This window comes from Pomacea canaliculata, linkage group LG4 (assembly GCF_003073045.1).
Source record: "Pomacea canaliculata isolate SZHN2017 linkage group LG4, ASM307304v1, whole genome shotgun sequence".
Lineage (NCBI taxonomy): Eukaryota > Metazoa > Mollusca > Gastropoda > Architaenioglossa > Ampullariidae > Pomacea > Pomacea canaliculata.
Window position 1 is genome coordinate 115525 of NC_037593.1, and position 17251 is coordinate 132775.

A 17251-nucleotide genomic window follows, 5' to 3' on the forward strand; every position below is an offset into this window, starting at 1 on the left:
TTGACATGAAGATATTAGCAGTGTACAGCTTGTTACTGACATGAAGATATTAGCAGTGTACAGCTTGTTGTTGACATGAAGATATTAGCAGTGTACAGCTTGTTACTGACATGAAGATATTAGCAGTGTACAACTTGCTATTGACATGAAGATATTAGCAGTGTACAACTTGCTATTGACATGAAGATATTAGCAGTGTACAGCTTGTTACTGACATGAAGATATTAGCAGTGTACAGATTGTTACTGACATGAAGATATTAGCAGTGTACAGCTTGAGCTTGCTACTGACATGAAGATATTAGCAGTGTACAGCTTGCTACTGACATGAAGATATTAGCAGTGTACAGCTTGTTACTGACATAAAGATATTAGCAGTGTACAGCTTGCTACTGACATGAAGATATTAGCAGTGTACAGCTTGTTACTGACATGAAGATATTAGCAGTGTACAGCTTGTTACTGACATGAAGATATTAGCAGTGTACAGCTTGCTACTGACATGAAGATATTAGCAGTGTACAGCTTGTTACTGACATGAAGATACTAACAGAATACAGCTTATTGACATAAAGATATTAGCAGTGTACAGCTTGTTACTGACATGAAGATATTAGCAGTGTACAGCTTGTTACTGACATGAAGATATTAGCAGTGTACAGCTTGTTACTGACATGAAGATATTAGCAGTGTACAGCTTGCTACTGACATGAAGATATTAGCAGTGTACAGCTTGTTACTGACATGAAGATATTAGCAGTGTACAGCTTGTTACTGACATGAAGATATTAGCAGTGTACAGCTTGTTACTGACATGAAGATATTAGCAGTGTACAGCTTGTTACTGACATAAAGATATTAACAGTATACAGCTTGTTACTGACATGAAGATATTAGCAGTGTACAGCTTGTTACTGACATGAAGATATTAGCAGTGTACAGCTTGTTACTGACATGAAGATATTAGCAGTGTACAGCTTGTTACTGACATGAAGATATTAGCAGTGTACAGCTTGTTACTGACATGAAGATATTAGCAGTGTACAGCTTGTTACTGACATGAAGATATTAGCAGTGTACAGCTTGCTACTGACATGAAGATATTTGTACAGCTTGCTACTGACATGAAGATATTAGCAGTGTACAACTTGTTGACATGAAGATATTAACAGCATACAGCTTGTTGTTGACATGAAGATATTAGCAGTGTACAGCTTGTTACTGACATGAAGATATTAGCAGTGTACAACTTGCTATTGACATGAAGATATTAGCAGTGTACAACTTGCTATTGACATGAAGATATTAGCAGTGTACAGCTTGTTACTGACATGAAGATATTAGCAGTGTACAGATTGTTACTGACATGAAGATATTAGCAGTGTACAGCTTGAGCTTGCTACTGACATGAAGATATTAGCAGTGTACAGCTTGCTACTGACATGAAGATATTAGCAGTGTACAGCTTGTTACTGACATAAAGATATTAGCAGTGTACAGCTTGCTACTGACATGAAGATATTAGCAGTGTACAGCTTGTACTGACATGAGATATTAGCAGTGTACAGCTTGTTACTGACATGAGATATTAGCAGTGTACAGCTTGCTACTGACATGAAGATATTAGCAGTGTACAGCTTGTTACTGACATGAAGATACTAACAGAATCAGCTTATTGACATAAGATATTAGCAGTGTACAGCTTGTTACTGACATGAAGATATTAGCAGTGTACAGCTTGTTACTGACATGATATTAGCAGTGTACAGCTTGTACTGACATGAAGATATTAGCAGTGTACAGCTGCTACTGACATGAATATTAGCAGTGTACAGCTTGTTACTTGACATGAAGATATTAGCAGTGTCACAGCTGTTACTGACATGAAGATATTAGCAGTGTACAGCTTGTTACTGACATGAAGATATTTAGCGTGTAGCTTGTTACTGACATGAAGATATTAGCCAGTGTACAGCTTGCTACTGGACATGAAGATATTAGCAGTGTACAGCTTGTTACTGACATGAAGATATTAGCAGTGTACAGCTTGTTACTGACATGAAGATATTAGCAGTGTACAGCTTGCTACTGACATAAAGATACTAACAGAATACAGCTTATTGACATAAAGATATTAGCAGTGTACAGCTTGTTACTGACATGAAGATATTAGCAGTGTACAGCTTGCTACTGACATGAAGATATTAGCAGTGTACAGCTTGTTACTGACATGAAGATATTAGCAGTGTACAGCTTGTTACTGACATGAAGATATTAGCAGTGTACAGCTTGTTACTGACATGAAGATATTAGCAGTGTACAGCTTGTTACTGACATGAAGATACTAACAGAATACAGCTTATTGACATAAAGATATTAGCAGTGTACAGCTTGTTACTGACATGAAGATATTAGCAGTGTACAGATTGTTACTGACATGAAGATATTAGCAGTGTACAGCTTATTGACATAAAGATATTAGCAGTGTACAGCTTGCTACTGACATGAAGATATTAGCAGTGTACAGCTTGTTACTGACATGAAGATATTAGCAGTGTACAGCTTGCTACTGACATGAAGATATTAGCAGTGTACAGATTGTTACTGACATGAAGATATTAGCAGTGTACAGATTGTTACTGACATGAAGATATTAGCAGTGTACAGCTTGCTACTGACATGAAGATATTAGCAGTGTACAGGTGGCCTTATTAACATTGTACAACTTATTGCTGACAGGGAAGGGAGCAAGTATTTGGGATGTGTACAGCCACACTGCAGGCCGTGTGGACAATGGCGACACTGGTGATGTTGCCTGCAACAGCTACAACCTCTATGAGCAAGATGTGGAGCTGCTCAAATCTGTTGGGGTTAGTGCTTGTCCACTGATTAACTTCAGCTGCTATTTACCCTACCACCAGCTATTTTTCATTTGTATTAACAGTTGTACTTAACTGCTGTTGTGTAGAAACTTATACATAAACATTTTAGAGACAGTTTAAATAGTAGCACATTAAACAAAGATCAAAAATGAAATTCTAATGTTACCTCCAGGTTAATCACTACCGCTTCTCCATCTCCTGGCCTCGGCTCCTGCCCAAAGGCACGATACAGCAAGTCAACCAGGCAGGTGTTGACTACTACAACAAGCTGATTGACACCTTGCTGGCAGCCAACATCCAGCCCATGGTCACCCTGTACCACTGGGACCTGCCTGACATCCTCGAACAGAGAGGCGGCTGGCTGAACGACGAAACCATCAGTAACTTTGTGGATTATGCCGACTTCTGTTTTGGGAAATTTGGTGACAGGGTAAGATTATACTGTTTCCCCTGTAACAGGGTAAGATTATATTGTTTCACTTGGGACAGGGTAAGATTATACTGTTTCACCTGTAACAGAATAAGATTACACTGTTTCACCTGTAGAATAACTATATCCCTTCTGACACGAAAACCACATTTAGACTCCCCCACAAGCCAGTAAAGAATTAGTATTGCTGTCATTAAATAGAAGATGATTAGTATTCACAGTAAACCAGTTAGTTAACCAGTCAAGGATTAGTATCTACAGTCACTAACCAGTAGATGAGTAGTTTTCACAGTCGTTAACTAGGAAAGGATTAGTATCGACAGTCATTAACAAGTAGATAATGAGTGACTAATGTCAAGGAGTGGACTGGCTGTCCACTGTGCGCATGGCCGGCCCCCTGGTGTGAGTTCACTCAGTCTGTGCCATCGTGTGTCCCCCACGACTCGTACCTCTGGTAACAGTTAAGGTAGAACAAGAAGATTAGTACCTACTCTACCTAATCAGTAGATGATTATTATCGAATGTCATTACCAGTGGATTACTACTATCTACTGTCAGTAAGCAGTAAATGATTAATAGCTACTCCATTAACCAGTAAGTGATCAGCAACTACTGTCATCAACCAGTGCTGAGAGTTGGGTGGCTACATAGGGTCTTTGTCAGTCTGGAGAGTAGGGTGGCTACATGGGGTCCTTGTCAGTGTGACATGGGGTCCTTGTCAGTCTGGAGAGTTGGCTGGCTACATGGGGTCCTTGTCAGTCTGGAGAGTTGGCTGGCTACATGGGGTCCTTGTCAGTCCAGAGAGCTGGCTGGTTACATGGGGTCCTTTTCAGTGTGACATAGGGTCCTTGTCAGTCCGGAGAGTTGGCTGGCTACATGGGGTCCTTGTCAGTCCAGAGAGCTGGCTGGTTACATGGGGTCCTTTTCAGTGTGACATAGGGTCCTTGTCAGTCCGGAGAGTTGGCTGGCTACATGGGGTCCTTGTCAGTCTGGAGAGTAGGGTGGCTACATGGGGTCCTTGTCAGTGTGACATGGGGTCCTTGTCAGTCTGGAGAGTTGGCTGGCTACATGGGGTCCTTGTCAGTCTGGAGAGTAGGGTGGCTACATGGGGTCCTTGTCAGTCTGGAGAGTTGGCTGGCTACATGGGGTCCTTGTCAGTGTGACATGGGGTCCTTGTCAGTCCGGAGAGTTGGGTGGCTACATAGCCATCATAGACAGCTTGTAGCCTAGATGACGATGTGTGTGTAGGACAGGCAGTGTAAGTGTCTGTATACTGTCCCTCTGTTTCAGATACTTATTTCTGAAATTATTTCACGACTTGCAGCATCAATGTCCTTATAATTTAGTGAATATTGTTTTAATGGAAGCGAGATCATTAGTTATTTTTAATGCATTTCGCAAAAATATTCAAAGAGCTCGACATACTCTTGTCAAACGATTGACATAAGTCTTTCTAATAAGCTTCTGTTTCTTTTGATTGAGAAAACTGCCTGGCGCCTACTTTTAATGCAGTTATTCTTCCAATCCTTGGATGACATCACAGGTAAAACTGTGGATCACCTTCAACGAACCGTGGGTGGTGACGTGGCAGGGCTATGGCAATGGCGAGAAGGCACCCGGACGTGTTGAACCCGGAACCTACCCGTATATTGCGGCTCATAACATCATCAGGGCGCACTCCAAGGCATACAAAAAATACACGTCTGCTTACAAGGCTACACAAGGAGGTCAGAATGTCACTAGAACTAGGTGCAGATGGCGGCACACAGACACACAGACAGACACATAGACAGGCACACAGACACACAGGAACACACACAGACACATAGACAGGCACACAGGCACACAGGCACACAGACACACAGACACACACAGACACATAGACAGGCACACAGACACACAGGAACACACACAGACACATAGACAGGCACACAGGCACACAGGCACACACACACACAGACACACACAGACACATAGACAGGCACACAGACCACACAGGAACACACACAGACACTAGACAGGCACACAGGCACACATACACACAGGCACACAGAGACTCACACAGACAGACACAGACAGGCACACAGACACACAGGCACACACACAGACACATAGGCACACAGGCACACAGACACACAGGCACACACACAGACACATAGACACATAGGCACACAGGCACACAGGCACACACAGACCACATAGGACAGGCACACAGACACACAGGCACACAGACACATAGGCACATAGGCACACAGACACACAGGCACACACACAGACACATAGGCACACAGGCACACAGACACACAGGCACACACAGACAGACACATAGACAGGCACACAGGCACATGACACTCAGACACACAGACACACAGGCACACACAGACACAGACAGGCACACAGCCACGCAGACACACAGACAGGCACTCAGACAGACACATAGTCACACACAGACACACAGACACACACACACAGCGCCACACAGACACACAGGCACACACAGACACAGACAGACACACAGACAGGCACACAGGCACACACACAGACACACAGACAGGCACACAGCCACACAGACACACAGAGACACACAGCCACACAGACACACAGACACACACAGCCACACAGACACACACAGACACAGACAGACAGACACACACACAGCCACACAGACACACAGAGACACACAGCCACACAGACACACAGACACACACAGCCACACAGACACACACAGACACAGACACACAGACACACACACAGCCACACAGACACACAGGCACACAACAACAGAGAGCGGCTCTACACTAAACTGTATTGCAGCTTATTATTGAATGATTTCGGTTTATCATCTTAAAATTGTTTGTTTGCCCAAAACTAAACTGACGGAAAGTATGCAGTGAGTAGGCATACTGGCTGACTTGTGGTCATGCATTGTAAGTAAACAGTAAACAGTAAACAGTTAGCTCGTTTGCTCACCACGCGCGGGCTGTGTAGCCATCACTCTTCCCTCCGGATCAACGGTCTTACGATAATCTGTTACAAAAATATTTTTTGTGAAGAGATTGGTTAACACAACGTTCTGGTTCACCTGGCAAAACACAGGCCAGGTGGGCATCACTCTCAACATGCCGGCGTGGTCCGTACCTGCTGATCCCTCCTACCCCGATGACGTCATGGCACAGGACCGTGACCTGCAGTTCAACTTCGGTTGGTTCGCTAACCCCATCTTCGGCACGGGGGACTACCCTGATGTCATGAAGACGATAGTGGCGGAGAAAAGTCGGGCCCTGAGCCTCCCGGACTCACGTCTGCCTCAGTTCACAGCAGCCGAGATCCGCGAGAACCAAGGTGGGTCACGTGACTGGAGACCGTGCACACGCGGGTGTGAATGTCATCACAACGTAGGTAGTTGTAATGTAGTTACAGTGTTTATTTACCTGGCGTGTCTGTAGGTAGTTGTAATGTAGTTATAATTAATGTTTATTTACCTGGCGTGTCTGTAGCTAGTTGTAGTGTAGTTATAATGTTTATTTACCTGGCGTGTCTGTAGCTAGTTGTAGTGTAGTTACAGTGTTTATTTACCTGGCGTGTCTGTAGGTAGTTGTAGTGTAGTTACAGTGTTTATTTACCTGGCGTGTCTGTAGCTAGCTGTAATGTAGTTATAAATAATGTTTATTTACCTGGCGTGTCTGTAGGTAGTTGTAATGTAGTTATAAATAATGTTTATTTACCTGGCGTGTCTGTAGCTAGTTGTAGTGTAGTTATAATGTTTATTTACCTGGCGTGTCTGTAGCTAGTTGTAGTGTAGTTACAGTGTTTATTTACCTGGCGTGTCTGTAGGTAGTTGTAGTGTAGTTACAGTGTTTATTTACCTGGCGTGTCTGTAGCTAGCTGTAATGTAGTTATAAATAATGTTTATTTACCTGGCGTGTCTGTAGGTAGTTGTAATGTAGTTATAAAATATGTTTATTTACCTGGCGTGTCTGTAGCTAGTTGTAGTGTAGTTATAATGTTTATTTACTCTGGCGTGTCTGTAGTAGTTGTAGTGTAGTTACAGTGTTTTATTTACCTGGCGTGTCTGTAGGTAGTTGTATGTAGTTATATTAATGTTTATTTACCTGGCGTGTCTGTAGCTAGCTGTAATGTAGTTATAAATAATGTTTATTTACCTGGCGTGTCTGTAGGTAGTTGTAATGTAGTTATAAATAATGTTTATTTACCTGGCGTGTCTGTAGCTAGTTGTAGTGTAGTTATAATGTTATTTACCTGGCGTGTCTGTAGCTAGTTTGTAGTGTAGTTACAGTGTTTATATTACCTGGCGTGTCTGTAGGTAGTTGTAGTGTAGTTACAGTGTTTATTTACCTGGCGTGTCTGTAGCTAGCTGTAATGTAGTTATAAATAATGTTTATTACCTGGCGTGTCTGTAGGTAGTTGTAATGTAGTTATAAATAATGTTTATTTACCTGGCGTGTCTGTAGCTAGTTGTAGTGTAGTTATAATGTTTATTTACCTGGCGTGTCTGTAGCTAGTTGTAGTGTAGTTACAGTGTTTATTTACCTGGCGTGTCTGTAGGTAGTTGTAGTGTAGTTACAGTGTTTATTTACCTGGCGTGTCTGTAGCTAGCTGTAATGTAGTTATAAATAATGTTTATTTACCTGGCGTGCTGTCAGCATCATGCACTACATTGTATTAGAGGGATCGCCATGTTTGTAAGTCTATTGTGTAGTATAGTGTGCTGTTTGTGTATATGTAGGTAGCGTTAATATTGATATATGTCTAGATGTGTTCTACATGTATGTATCGGGACAAAAGTCTTGCTTGCCTTCTTCGCATTCTCCCTGACGCTGTGATGTCTACCCATCTACCCAGTCTATTCGTTCATGAACGTGATCATCGTGTCCACTGCTATGTGGCAGACATTTCTACAATGTGTGAGCCTGTAAGGCATGGCTCCTGCTCTGTGACAGGCCTCCACTCGGCTTGTTGTTGTTGTTGTTGTTGTTGTTGTTGTTGTTGTTGTTGTTGTTGTTGTTGTTGTTGTTGTTGTTGTTGTTGTTTGTTTGTAATGGACTTCATATCAGAAACATGACACCTGCATGCTCCCTGCAATGAGCGAAGCCCATGAAAACATTGTTGGTCTGTATGCAGGTGCTGCGGATTTCCTAGGCCTCAACTACTACACCAGCCACTACACCACCACCGAGATACAACCTGCCGACCCTCCTAGCTACGAGAAAGATCCTGACATCCGGACCTGGGCCGATCCGTCATGGCCGACGTAGGTCTCCCCACTGACTTGTCCTGACACACATCGACCTGTCCTGAAACTAAAGTCTTTCAAGTGGTTCATCATAATGAAAGAATGCAGATTTCTAATTTTCATCCTCGTTTCTGAACCACATAGTCCTATATTTTTTTTTTTTTGGATCTAAGTTAATTACCTGATTTCTTTTAATCAGCCAACCTGTCGTTCTTTGACCGCCACCTGTAGTTGGGGGATCACATGAGTAGACTAGCAGCTGACAGGCCGCCATCTTGTCTATTGAGGGCGGTAGTCAGCAGTCCTGTACAGGACGACCTGTCCAGTCTTACACCTTCGTCAGTCAGTTCTTCATCTCACCACCGCGGCGTCCACTACCCTCCAGGGTGCCTTGAGGACAGTCTTCCACAAGGTGTCGTGCCGGGTCACGTGACCACAAGACCAGCTTACGTCACTTGACTGTTGAAAGTAGAAGTTCCTGGTGTCCTACGAGTGCGGCCATCTTGTTTCGTACAAAGTCGTTGGTTCTGTGTTCTGTGTATGAGATGCGGAGCAGCCTCCTCAGGCACTTGTTCTCGAATGCCAGGATGCTCCTTTCCGTCTCGGCGAGCAGAGTCCACGTGTCACATCCATATGTTTTGGTTATGCCATATCCTGTCCAGGTTAGCCATCACCATTGTTGGTGTTGCGATCCTGATGTGGATTTCTGTTGTGCAGCTGCCGCTTTGGAGAGGGTGGCTCCAAGTATTTGAAGCTGCTGACCTCTTGGACCTGTACCCCGCTCGTAGAGACTGCTTTGTCACTGCCATTGACCACAACTTTACTCTTGTCAGTGCTGGTCTCCATTGCATATACATTTGAACTGTTGTCTGTTGTGAGGTCTTACGGCTCTTTGTCACTGCCTGCTAACAGGTTTGTCGTCTGCAAAGCGTAGGTTGCACATCGGTCTTCATCCAATTGAAATGGAAGTATGATGGTCGTGGAGAGCTTTGAGCACGATGTTCTCCAAGAGGATATTAAACAGCACAGGTGATAGGGGACATCCTTGACATACGATGTTGAAGTTTCTCATCACATGCCAAAGCCCCTCGTGCCAGACTGTCAAATGCCTTTTTGAAGTCAATGAAGTTATGGTAGAGGTTCCACTTTATAAGGATGTGACTGTTGAAGTCATCCTGTTCTTCTGGTAGTATTTCCTATATGATGTGGTTCTGTAGGACCTTCAGCATGACTTTGCTTGGGTGACTGAGGTCATGTGCTGATCCGTCTTCGTGAGGGTCTTCAGAACTTGGCAGTTTTTTGCTGTCACTTGACATCCTCTATCTCGCGGCATTGGTTCTCGATCCAGTCCTCCCTAGATGCCTTCATCCATTTCTTGATGGCACAATTCATCTCTTTTTATTTGGTGGCTGCTTTTCTTTTCTTTGTTCAAGGCCCTCCTTTTGTCAGAGAAATCAAGGTGAGACGGAACATCAACTGGTTCGTGGAACGTGCGCACGTTACATCAGTGCGGGAATGTTTAGTACTGTGTGATGTGATCTGTGAAAGAGATACACAGGTCTGCCTGCAGCACCTCCTGTCCTGTACTGTCTGTCAGCTTAGGCTTGCTGTTGTCAGAGCCTGACAGGCACCTGAATAAAGAGGACGATAACTAGCAAGTGCAAGAACTTGTTTCCGAGGCGAAAAGAAGTAATTTTTCTCCACAAAGCTTGATTTCTGTGAAACTTTGAGATCGTCGGATCGTGCTTGTCTCATTGACTTGATTAGTCTTCTTGGTAATTACAACTTGTCCAAAAGTGAAGTCAGTACAATATGCAGTTACCTCAAGTGAATCCCGTGTGCATTCATAGCCCTAAGCCTATTGTGCTTTTCAGCACTGGTTCCTCCTGGCTGAGGCCGTACCCTAAAGGTCTGCGAGCCACCTTGAACTGGCTGCGGGAGGAGTATGACAATGTGACGGTGTACATCACAGAGAACGGAGTGTCCGACCACACCGGCTCCCTGAGGGACGAGTACCGCATCACTTACATCAAACAACACGTCAACGAGCTCTTGAAAGGTTCGTGATTTTACTAGCCCCCTCTAACCCTCTTTTTCACCCCCTTTCTGCTAGCCCAATCTGCTCCCCTCATTTTACTTTCTTCCTTCGCTTTTTAGTGCCTTTCTGTTTTCAAGCGCTTGTAATTCATCGCCTGCCTTAAATGTGTCAGCCGTTGGAAATATTTCTGTGATCAAAAGATTCAACATGAAGATCATTGGTGAGCGATGGATCAGAACATCTGGATACTTTCTGAAGTGTTGTGTGCTTTGGTGTTTTTAAACGTGGTTTGGTTTTATTTTCTTTGTAAATGTACGATGACACATGGCTCACCTAGCACACTCTGTGCAGCTGGCCACGCCGTTATTTTGGACCTTGTTTATCTGTAGTATATTCATTTTGTTTTCTTGTTCATGTGTGTTATTTTCACAGCCATACGCCTCGATGGGTGCAATGTAAGGGGCTACACTTACTGGTCTTTGATGGACAACTTTGAGTGGTCGCGGGGCTACAGCGAGAAGTTCGGTCTGGCCTACGTCAACTTTTCGGATCCCAGTCGACCCCGTGAACTCAAGGCCTCAGCCTACTACTATGCCGACCTCATCAAGGACAACGGCTTTTTGGTAGCAGCAGTCCTTCTGTGTATCCTGATCGCTTATAGTCTCTCTAAACTTCCATTTTCTTCCTCAGTTATTTTTGTTTTCCAGCCATTGGTATTTTCAAGTTTTTACCTACATTTTTACAGCCTTTGACTGATTCAAATCAAATCGAATTTTATTGTCTGTCCGAGATAATACAAGACACAAATTTTTCGTTTGCTGACATACCCATGCACATATACAAGCATAATATGAGTACATATTTATACAACATAATAGGAGACATACATACCATACAGGCGGCGATGTTCAATGTGAGGATGCTGTCAACAAGACACCTGTAAACAGTCGCCAGCACCCCAGTCTTGGGGCTACTCAATATTTTGCAGGATGGTAAAAATAACTTCTGAATACCAAACGTGCCCTGTGCCCTGGAAATTCAGTCACAGAGCTTATGGTCTTACTGCAGAAAAATCCTGCTTTAATTTGTTGTAAAACTGGGATATTTGCAGCCTGGCTTCCCGGCACCAGGTGGGAGAGCCACGGGGGAACTGGCCCTGGAGGATGACCTGGACATTCTGTACGAGCAGTTCCCAGACGACTTTGTGTGGGCCGCCGCTTCCTCGGCTTACCAGATAGAGGGCGGCTGGGATGCCGATGGTGAGGCGCCACTGAACTTGTTTTAATTTATTTTTCCCTGGTTTTTTTCTAAATAATATTATCGTTTTACTATATCTGTTTTAACGATTTTTTTTAATTTCACGTAATTTGTCTTTCATCGCCTTTCACCTCACCTAACCCGCGTGTTAGTGTGCTCGGAGTAAGTCTTCTGAGCGGCCGACACCAGTCGTATACCACTGGACATTGACTGGTTGTGGAGGTGACTGACAGGATGAGGTGGTCCAGGGGAGCTGTACACTGACAGGGTGAGGTGACCCTACATCTGTGGAGCTGTACACTGACAGGGTGAGGTGGCCCTACATCTGTGGAGCTGTACACTGACAGGGTGAGGTGGCCCTACATCTGTGGAGCTGTACACTGACAGGGTGAGGTGGCCCTACATCTGTGGAGCTGTACACTGACAGGGTGAGGTGGCCCTACATCTGTGGAGCTGTACACTGACAGGGTGAGGTGGCCCTACATCTGTGGAGCGGTACACTGACAGGGTGAGGTGGCCCTACATCTGTGGAGCGGTAGAAGCCTCATGCAGTGCATACTGGTGTTACAGGGAAAGGGGAGAGTATCTGGGACCGGTGGACACACGAAGGTCACACGGTGGGTGGCGAGACGGGGGACGTGGCCTGTGACAGTTATCACCTGTACAGAGAAGATGTTCAACTGCTTCGCAATATGAAGGTCAGAGTGTGAAGGAAATAAAGATGTCCTTATTTATAACCCTTATTCCTAGCCTACCTGCTTCACATACCAAAATGCAAAAGTGCATTTGCCTTGCTACCACTTACCTGCTTTAGGTGACATTACTGTTTATCTGCTTCAAATAAGACATTGCTACTTACCTGCTGCAGGTAAACAGCTGTACTATTGCACTACACGTAGCGCACTGCTTACTCGTAGGTGGCGAACATTACTACATACTCACTGCGGCTAATGTGCTATTGTTTATCTCTGAATGTGGCATTCATATTTACCTACTGGAAGTACAGCTCTGCTTATCTGCCCAAGGTGATACATTGCTGTGTAGCTACTGAAAGAAACACATTACTGTTTAGCTGCTAAAGTAGACACGTGTCTGTTTATTTTCTGAAGGTGTTACATCACTGTGTAGCTGCTGAAAATGGTCACAGGTGTTACCTCACTGTGTAGTTACTGACATTACACATTATCGCTTATGTGCACAAGGGGACAAGTTACTATTTACCTTGTAACGGTGTTGTGTTGTTGTTTATCGACTGCAGGTGACACATTACCGTTTCTCTATTTCGTGGCCACGCATCATGCCTGATGGCACCAGAGCCAGCGTGAATGCACCCGGGGTGCAGTACTACAACAACCTCATTAATGAGCTGCTTGCCAACAACATCCAGCCTATGGTCACCCTGTATCACTATGACCTGCCCCAGGTCCTGGAGGATCATGGTGGTTGGCTCAACAGCTCCATCTCCGGCCTCTTTGAAGATTATGCTCGATTTTGCTTCCAGACATACGGCGATAGGGTAAGCTGCAAACAAAGAATTTGAGCGCAAGCCAGAAAAAAAAACTGAAGAGAATACTATATTTGTAACTTACCTACTATTGTATCAAATACTGAGTCTGAGTTTGACTGGAGATAATATAAACACAAGTTCGAGGGGCTGCACTACAGTAGGATACACATCAGAGATAGCAAGTAAAATACAGTTTGTACATCTGAAGACATGTAAGAAAAACATCCAACAGAAATGAGGGACAGGACAGTAACAGGACAGTAACAGGACGTGTCCTACAGAGAGATCGTAATGGCATACATGTACATCTGTCAGATGCTGTAATGTCTATTATCACATCTATTATCAGCTCGAAATGCAACAATACAGCATGCAAGCGAAATGAAACCTGAAATTTGAATATTTCCGACTTGATGCTCTCAACTTGAAACACATTAAGCATGCATTCAATCTGACTTACTTTACACTTCAAACAAAGAAATTACGAGTCAACTATATCCGGGTGGGAATATTCTTTTTCTGAGAGATCTTCCAGAGCGAAAAACGTTTTCAAGTCAATGGATTGAACTCGATACCAGAGAATGCTTTTGCCTGAACTCCTGTTTCCTCCATTTTCAAGATAGAAGCCTGCCAACACCCCCATCCGTAGAAAGAGTCCAAGTCTGTGGGTTTCAATACTTTTTGAGCATGGTGATGTTTATTCTCTCGAGAATGGTTTGAACTTACACAGATCTCGACTAATGTTTATTGTCAGGGTTAGAAAATGGACTCCCACGTACTTAGAGAACCGACACCGGAGGTCAAGGTGTAGGCACCGGAGTAGTCAGAGCACCAAGACTCCAGGTCAAGGTGCCACGAGCCGGTTCGACGCCCATGGAGGCAGCAAAACAATGTCAAACGACACGTTTGTCCAATGGGAACCTGGCAGTTAAAGAACTTTGAAATGAAAGTCATCAAAGGATAGGAGATGGCCACCACCTTTACAAAACTAACCCTAACCCGAGAAACGAGCAGGGCTAGATTCTTTCCCTTGACATTTTGAATTACTGACCTTAGTGCAGTAATAAAAACTGACTCAATGTCAGGCAGCTGATCATTCCATCTGAAGTGAGCTTGGTGTGTTCCTAATGACCATTTCATTCCGTGTTCCTCATGACCATTTCATTCCGTGTTCCTAATGACCATTTCATTCCCTGTTCCTGATGAACATTTGACTCCATGTTTCCGCAGGTCAAAATGTGGGTGACATTCTATGGGCCACCCGTGATCGCTCTCCTTGGCTATGCACAGGGCGTCTTCGCACCAGGGAGAAGCAACCTGTCTGTGAACCAGTACATCGTCGTTAAGAACATCGTCATCTCGCACGCTCTCGCCTACCGCACGTACAAGCGAGAGTTTTTCGCGGCTCAGCAAGGTCAGGGTCAGCTTTAGGTCACAGAGCATGTCAGGACTGGCTTCCCTCTTACCCTCAAAACACCTCTTACCCTCAGTAACCTTCTGTTGACAGATTTCAGGGTTATTTATCTTGCGAGATGTACCCACATAAACATCAGCAACACTCTTTATGTTCTGTGTGCTGTGAGGGGCTAAGCTAATATAATCTGTGACTGGCTTACGGTGTGTAATGTGTGACTGGCTTATTTGACCAATGTAATGTGTGACTGGTTTATTTGACCAATGTAATGTGTGACTGGCTTACGCTGTGTAATGTGTGACTGGCTTATTTGACCAATGTAATGTGTGACTGGCTTACGCTGTGTAATGTGTGACTGGCTTATTTGACCAATGTAATGTGTGACTGGCTTATGCTGTGTAATGTGTGACTGGCTTATGCTGTATAATGTGTAGGCTTATTTGTACAATGTAATGTGTGACTGTGTAATGTAATGTGGTTTGACTTATGCTATGTAATGCAATGTGTGACTGGCTTATGCTGTGTAGTGTGTGACTGGCTTATGCTGTGTAGTGTGGGCTTATTTTGCAATGTCATGTGGACTGGTTATGCTGTGTAATTTAATATGACGGGCTTATTATGTATAATGTAATGCTGATTGTCAGGCGGTTGGCTGTTGCTTTACGGTCAATGCTGAGTACTGTTCATGCACAGGTCAGGTGGGCATCAGCACGAACCAGGCATGGAGCGAGCCGCTGGACCCACTCTCTGATCTGGATGTGAAGGCGGCTCAGCGGGCTATGGCATTCTCCACTGACTGGTACGCTCACCCCATCTTTGTTGATGGTGACTACCCCGATATACTGAAGTGGCGGGTAGCAAACCGGAGTATGGAGGAAGGTCTCAGTGAAAGCCGACTGCCAGAGTTCACCGATGCTGAAAAGCAACTCGTTAAAGGTGAGAATGCATACCATGGACTTAGGTGTCACAGACGATGACAAGGAACTCATTACATTGATGGCAGAATACTGTTTAGTTTAGTCTCATCTCCCAGCTGTTAATTCCTTTCACCTTATCACTAATTATCCCCGGCATTTCACCGGCATATCACCCGTCGTTTCTGGGTGTTGCCTCCACCCACTCACCCCACCACAGTGTCTTATGACGACCTTCTTCATCTGGATGTTTAATAGACTATCAGCCTATAGGAGGAGTCTGTTGTGTAACTAGCCTGTCGGCAAGCTATAAGTCTGTCATCTCGGGCAAATCATAAGTTGCAAGTTCAATCATACCCAATAATAAGTTAAATTTTCGTCCCACCCAGGAATGATTTCACTCCTTAAAAAAAAGTTTCTCGGTGGCGCGATTCTACGTATCTCTAAGGTAGCATCGACTTCCCAAAGTTTCAGCAACTGTTTCTTCCAACTTCCTGGCTTTTGAACTCTTTTCCAGTAACTGAACTGTGTTTGCTTTTCAGGTAGCGCCGACTTTCTGGCTTGCAACTTTGACACCGCCTACTATGTCACATCGAACTACCTGCCGACCTTCCTGCCGCCCAGCTACTACAACGACATGGCCACCAGAGGCAGCTTAAACCCCAGCTGGCTTCCGTGAGTGTCTTATGTGATTACTGAACACTAATTCATGCCATCTGACTAAACTGAACACACAGAACTTTGTGAGTGAAGAATTGCTTTTACATCTTCACTATTTAGGATTGTTTGAGAAGTGCCGACTGTGTTTTGTATTGAATGTTGTTTGAGAAGTGCCGACTGTGTTTTGTATTGAATGTTGTTTAACAAGTGCCGACTGTGTTTTGTATTGAATGTTGTTTAACAAGTGCCGACTGTGTTTTGTACTGAATGTTGTTTGAGAAGTGCCGACTGTGTTTTGTATTGAATGTTGTTTGAGAAGTGCCGACTGTGTTTTGTATTGAATGTTGTTTAACAAGTGCCGACTGTGTTTTCTACACAATGTTGTTTAACAAGTGCCGACTGTGTTTTCTACACAATGTTGTTTAACAAGTGCCGACTGTGTTTCTACACAATGTTGTTTAACAAGTGCCGACTGTGTTTTCTACTCAATGTTGTTTAACAAGTGCCGACTGTGTTTTCTACTCAATGTTGTTTAACAAGTGCCGACTGTGTTTTCTACACAATGTTATTTAACAAGTGCCGACTGTGTTTTCTACACAATGTTGTTTAACAAGTGCCGACTGTGTTTTCTACACAATGTTGTTTAACAAGTGCCGACTGTGTTTTCTACATAATGTTGTTTATTTAACAAGTGCCGACTGTGTTTTCTACACAATGTTGTTTAACAAGTGCCGACTGTGTTTTCTACTCAATGTTGTTTAACAAGTGCCGACTGTGTTTTCTACTCAATGTTGTTTAACAAGTGCCGACTGTGTTTTCTACACAATGCTGTTTAACAAGTGCCGACTGTGTTTTCTACACAATGTTGTCTAACAAGTGCCGACTGTTTTCTACAC

General features: G+C 43.9%; 1 protein-coding gene across 4 annotated transcripts in view; it reads left to right on the forward strand.

Moving 5' to 3' along the window:
- LOC112561449 (lactase-phlorizin hydrolase-like) overlaps nucleotides 1-17251 on the forward strand; it is a 48207-nt gene that overhangs the window by 13402 nt on the left and 17554 nt on the right. For all 4 annotated transcript variants that reach the window (XM_025233958.1, XM_025233956.1, XM_025233957.1 and 1 more), the window contains 13 exons: nucleotides 2739-2869; nucleotides 3054-3311; nucleotides 4855-5038; nucleotides 6408-6653; nucleotides 8454-8583; nucleotides 10440-10624; nucleotides 11036-11226; nucleotides 11715-11862; nucleotides 12431-12558; nucleotides 13119-13376; nucleotides 14598-14781; nucleotides 15475-15717; nucleotides 16238-16370. In XM_025233958.1, coding sequence (XP_025089743.1) covers nucleotides 2739-2869; nucleotides 3054-3311; nucleotides 4855-5038; nucleotides 6408-6653; nucleotides 8454-8583; nucleotides 10440-10624; nucleotides 11036-11226; nucleotides 11715-11862; nucleotides 12431-12558; nucleotides 13119-13376; nucleotides 14598-14781; nucleotides 15475-15717; nucleotides 16238-16370 — 2419 coding nt within the window. The remainder of the gene's footprint in view (nucleotides 1-2738; nucleotides 2870-3053; nucleotides 3312-4854; nucleotides 5039-6407; nucleotides 6654-8453; nucleotides 8584-10439; nucleotides 10625-11035; nucleotides 11227-11714; nucleotides 11863-12430; nucleotides 12559-13118; nucleotides 13377-14597; nucleotides 14782-15474; nucleotides 15718-16237; nucleotides 16371-17251) is intronic.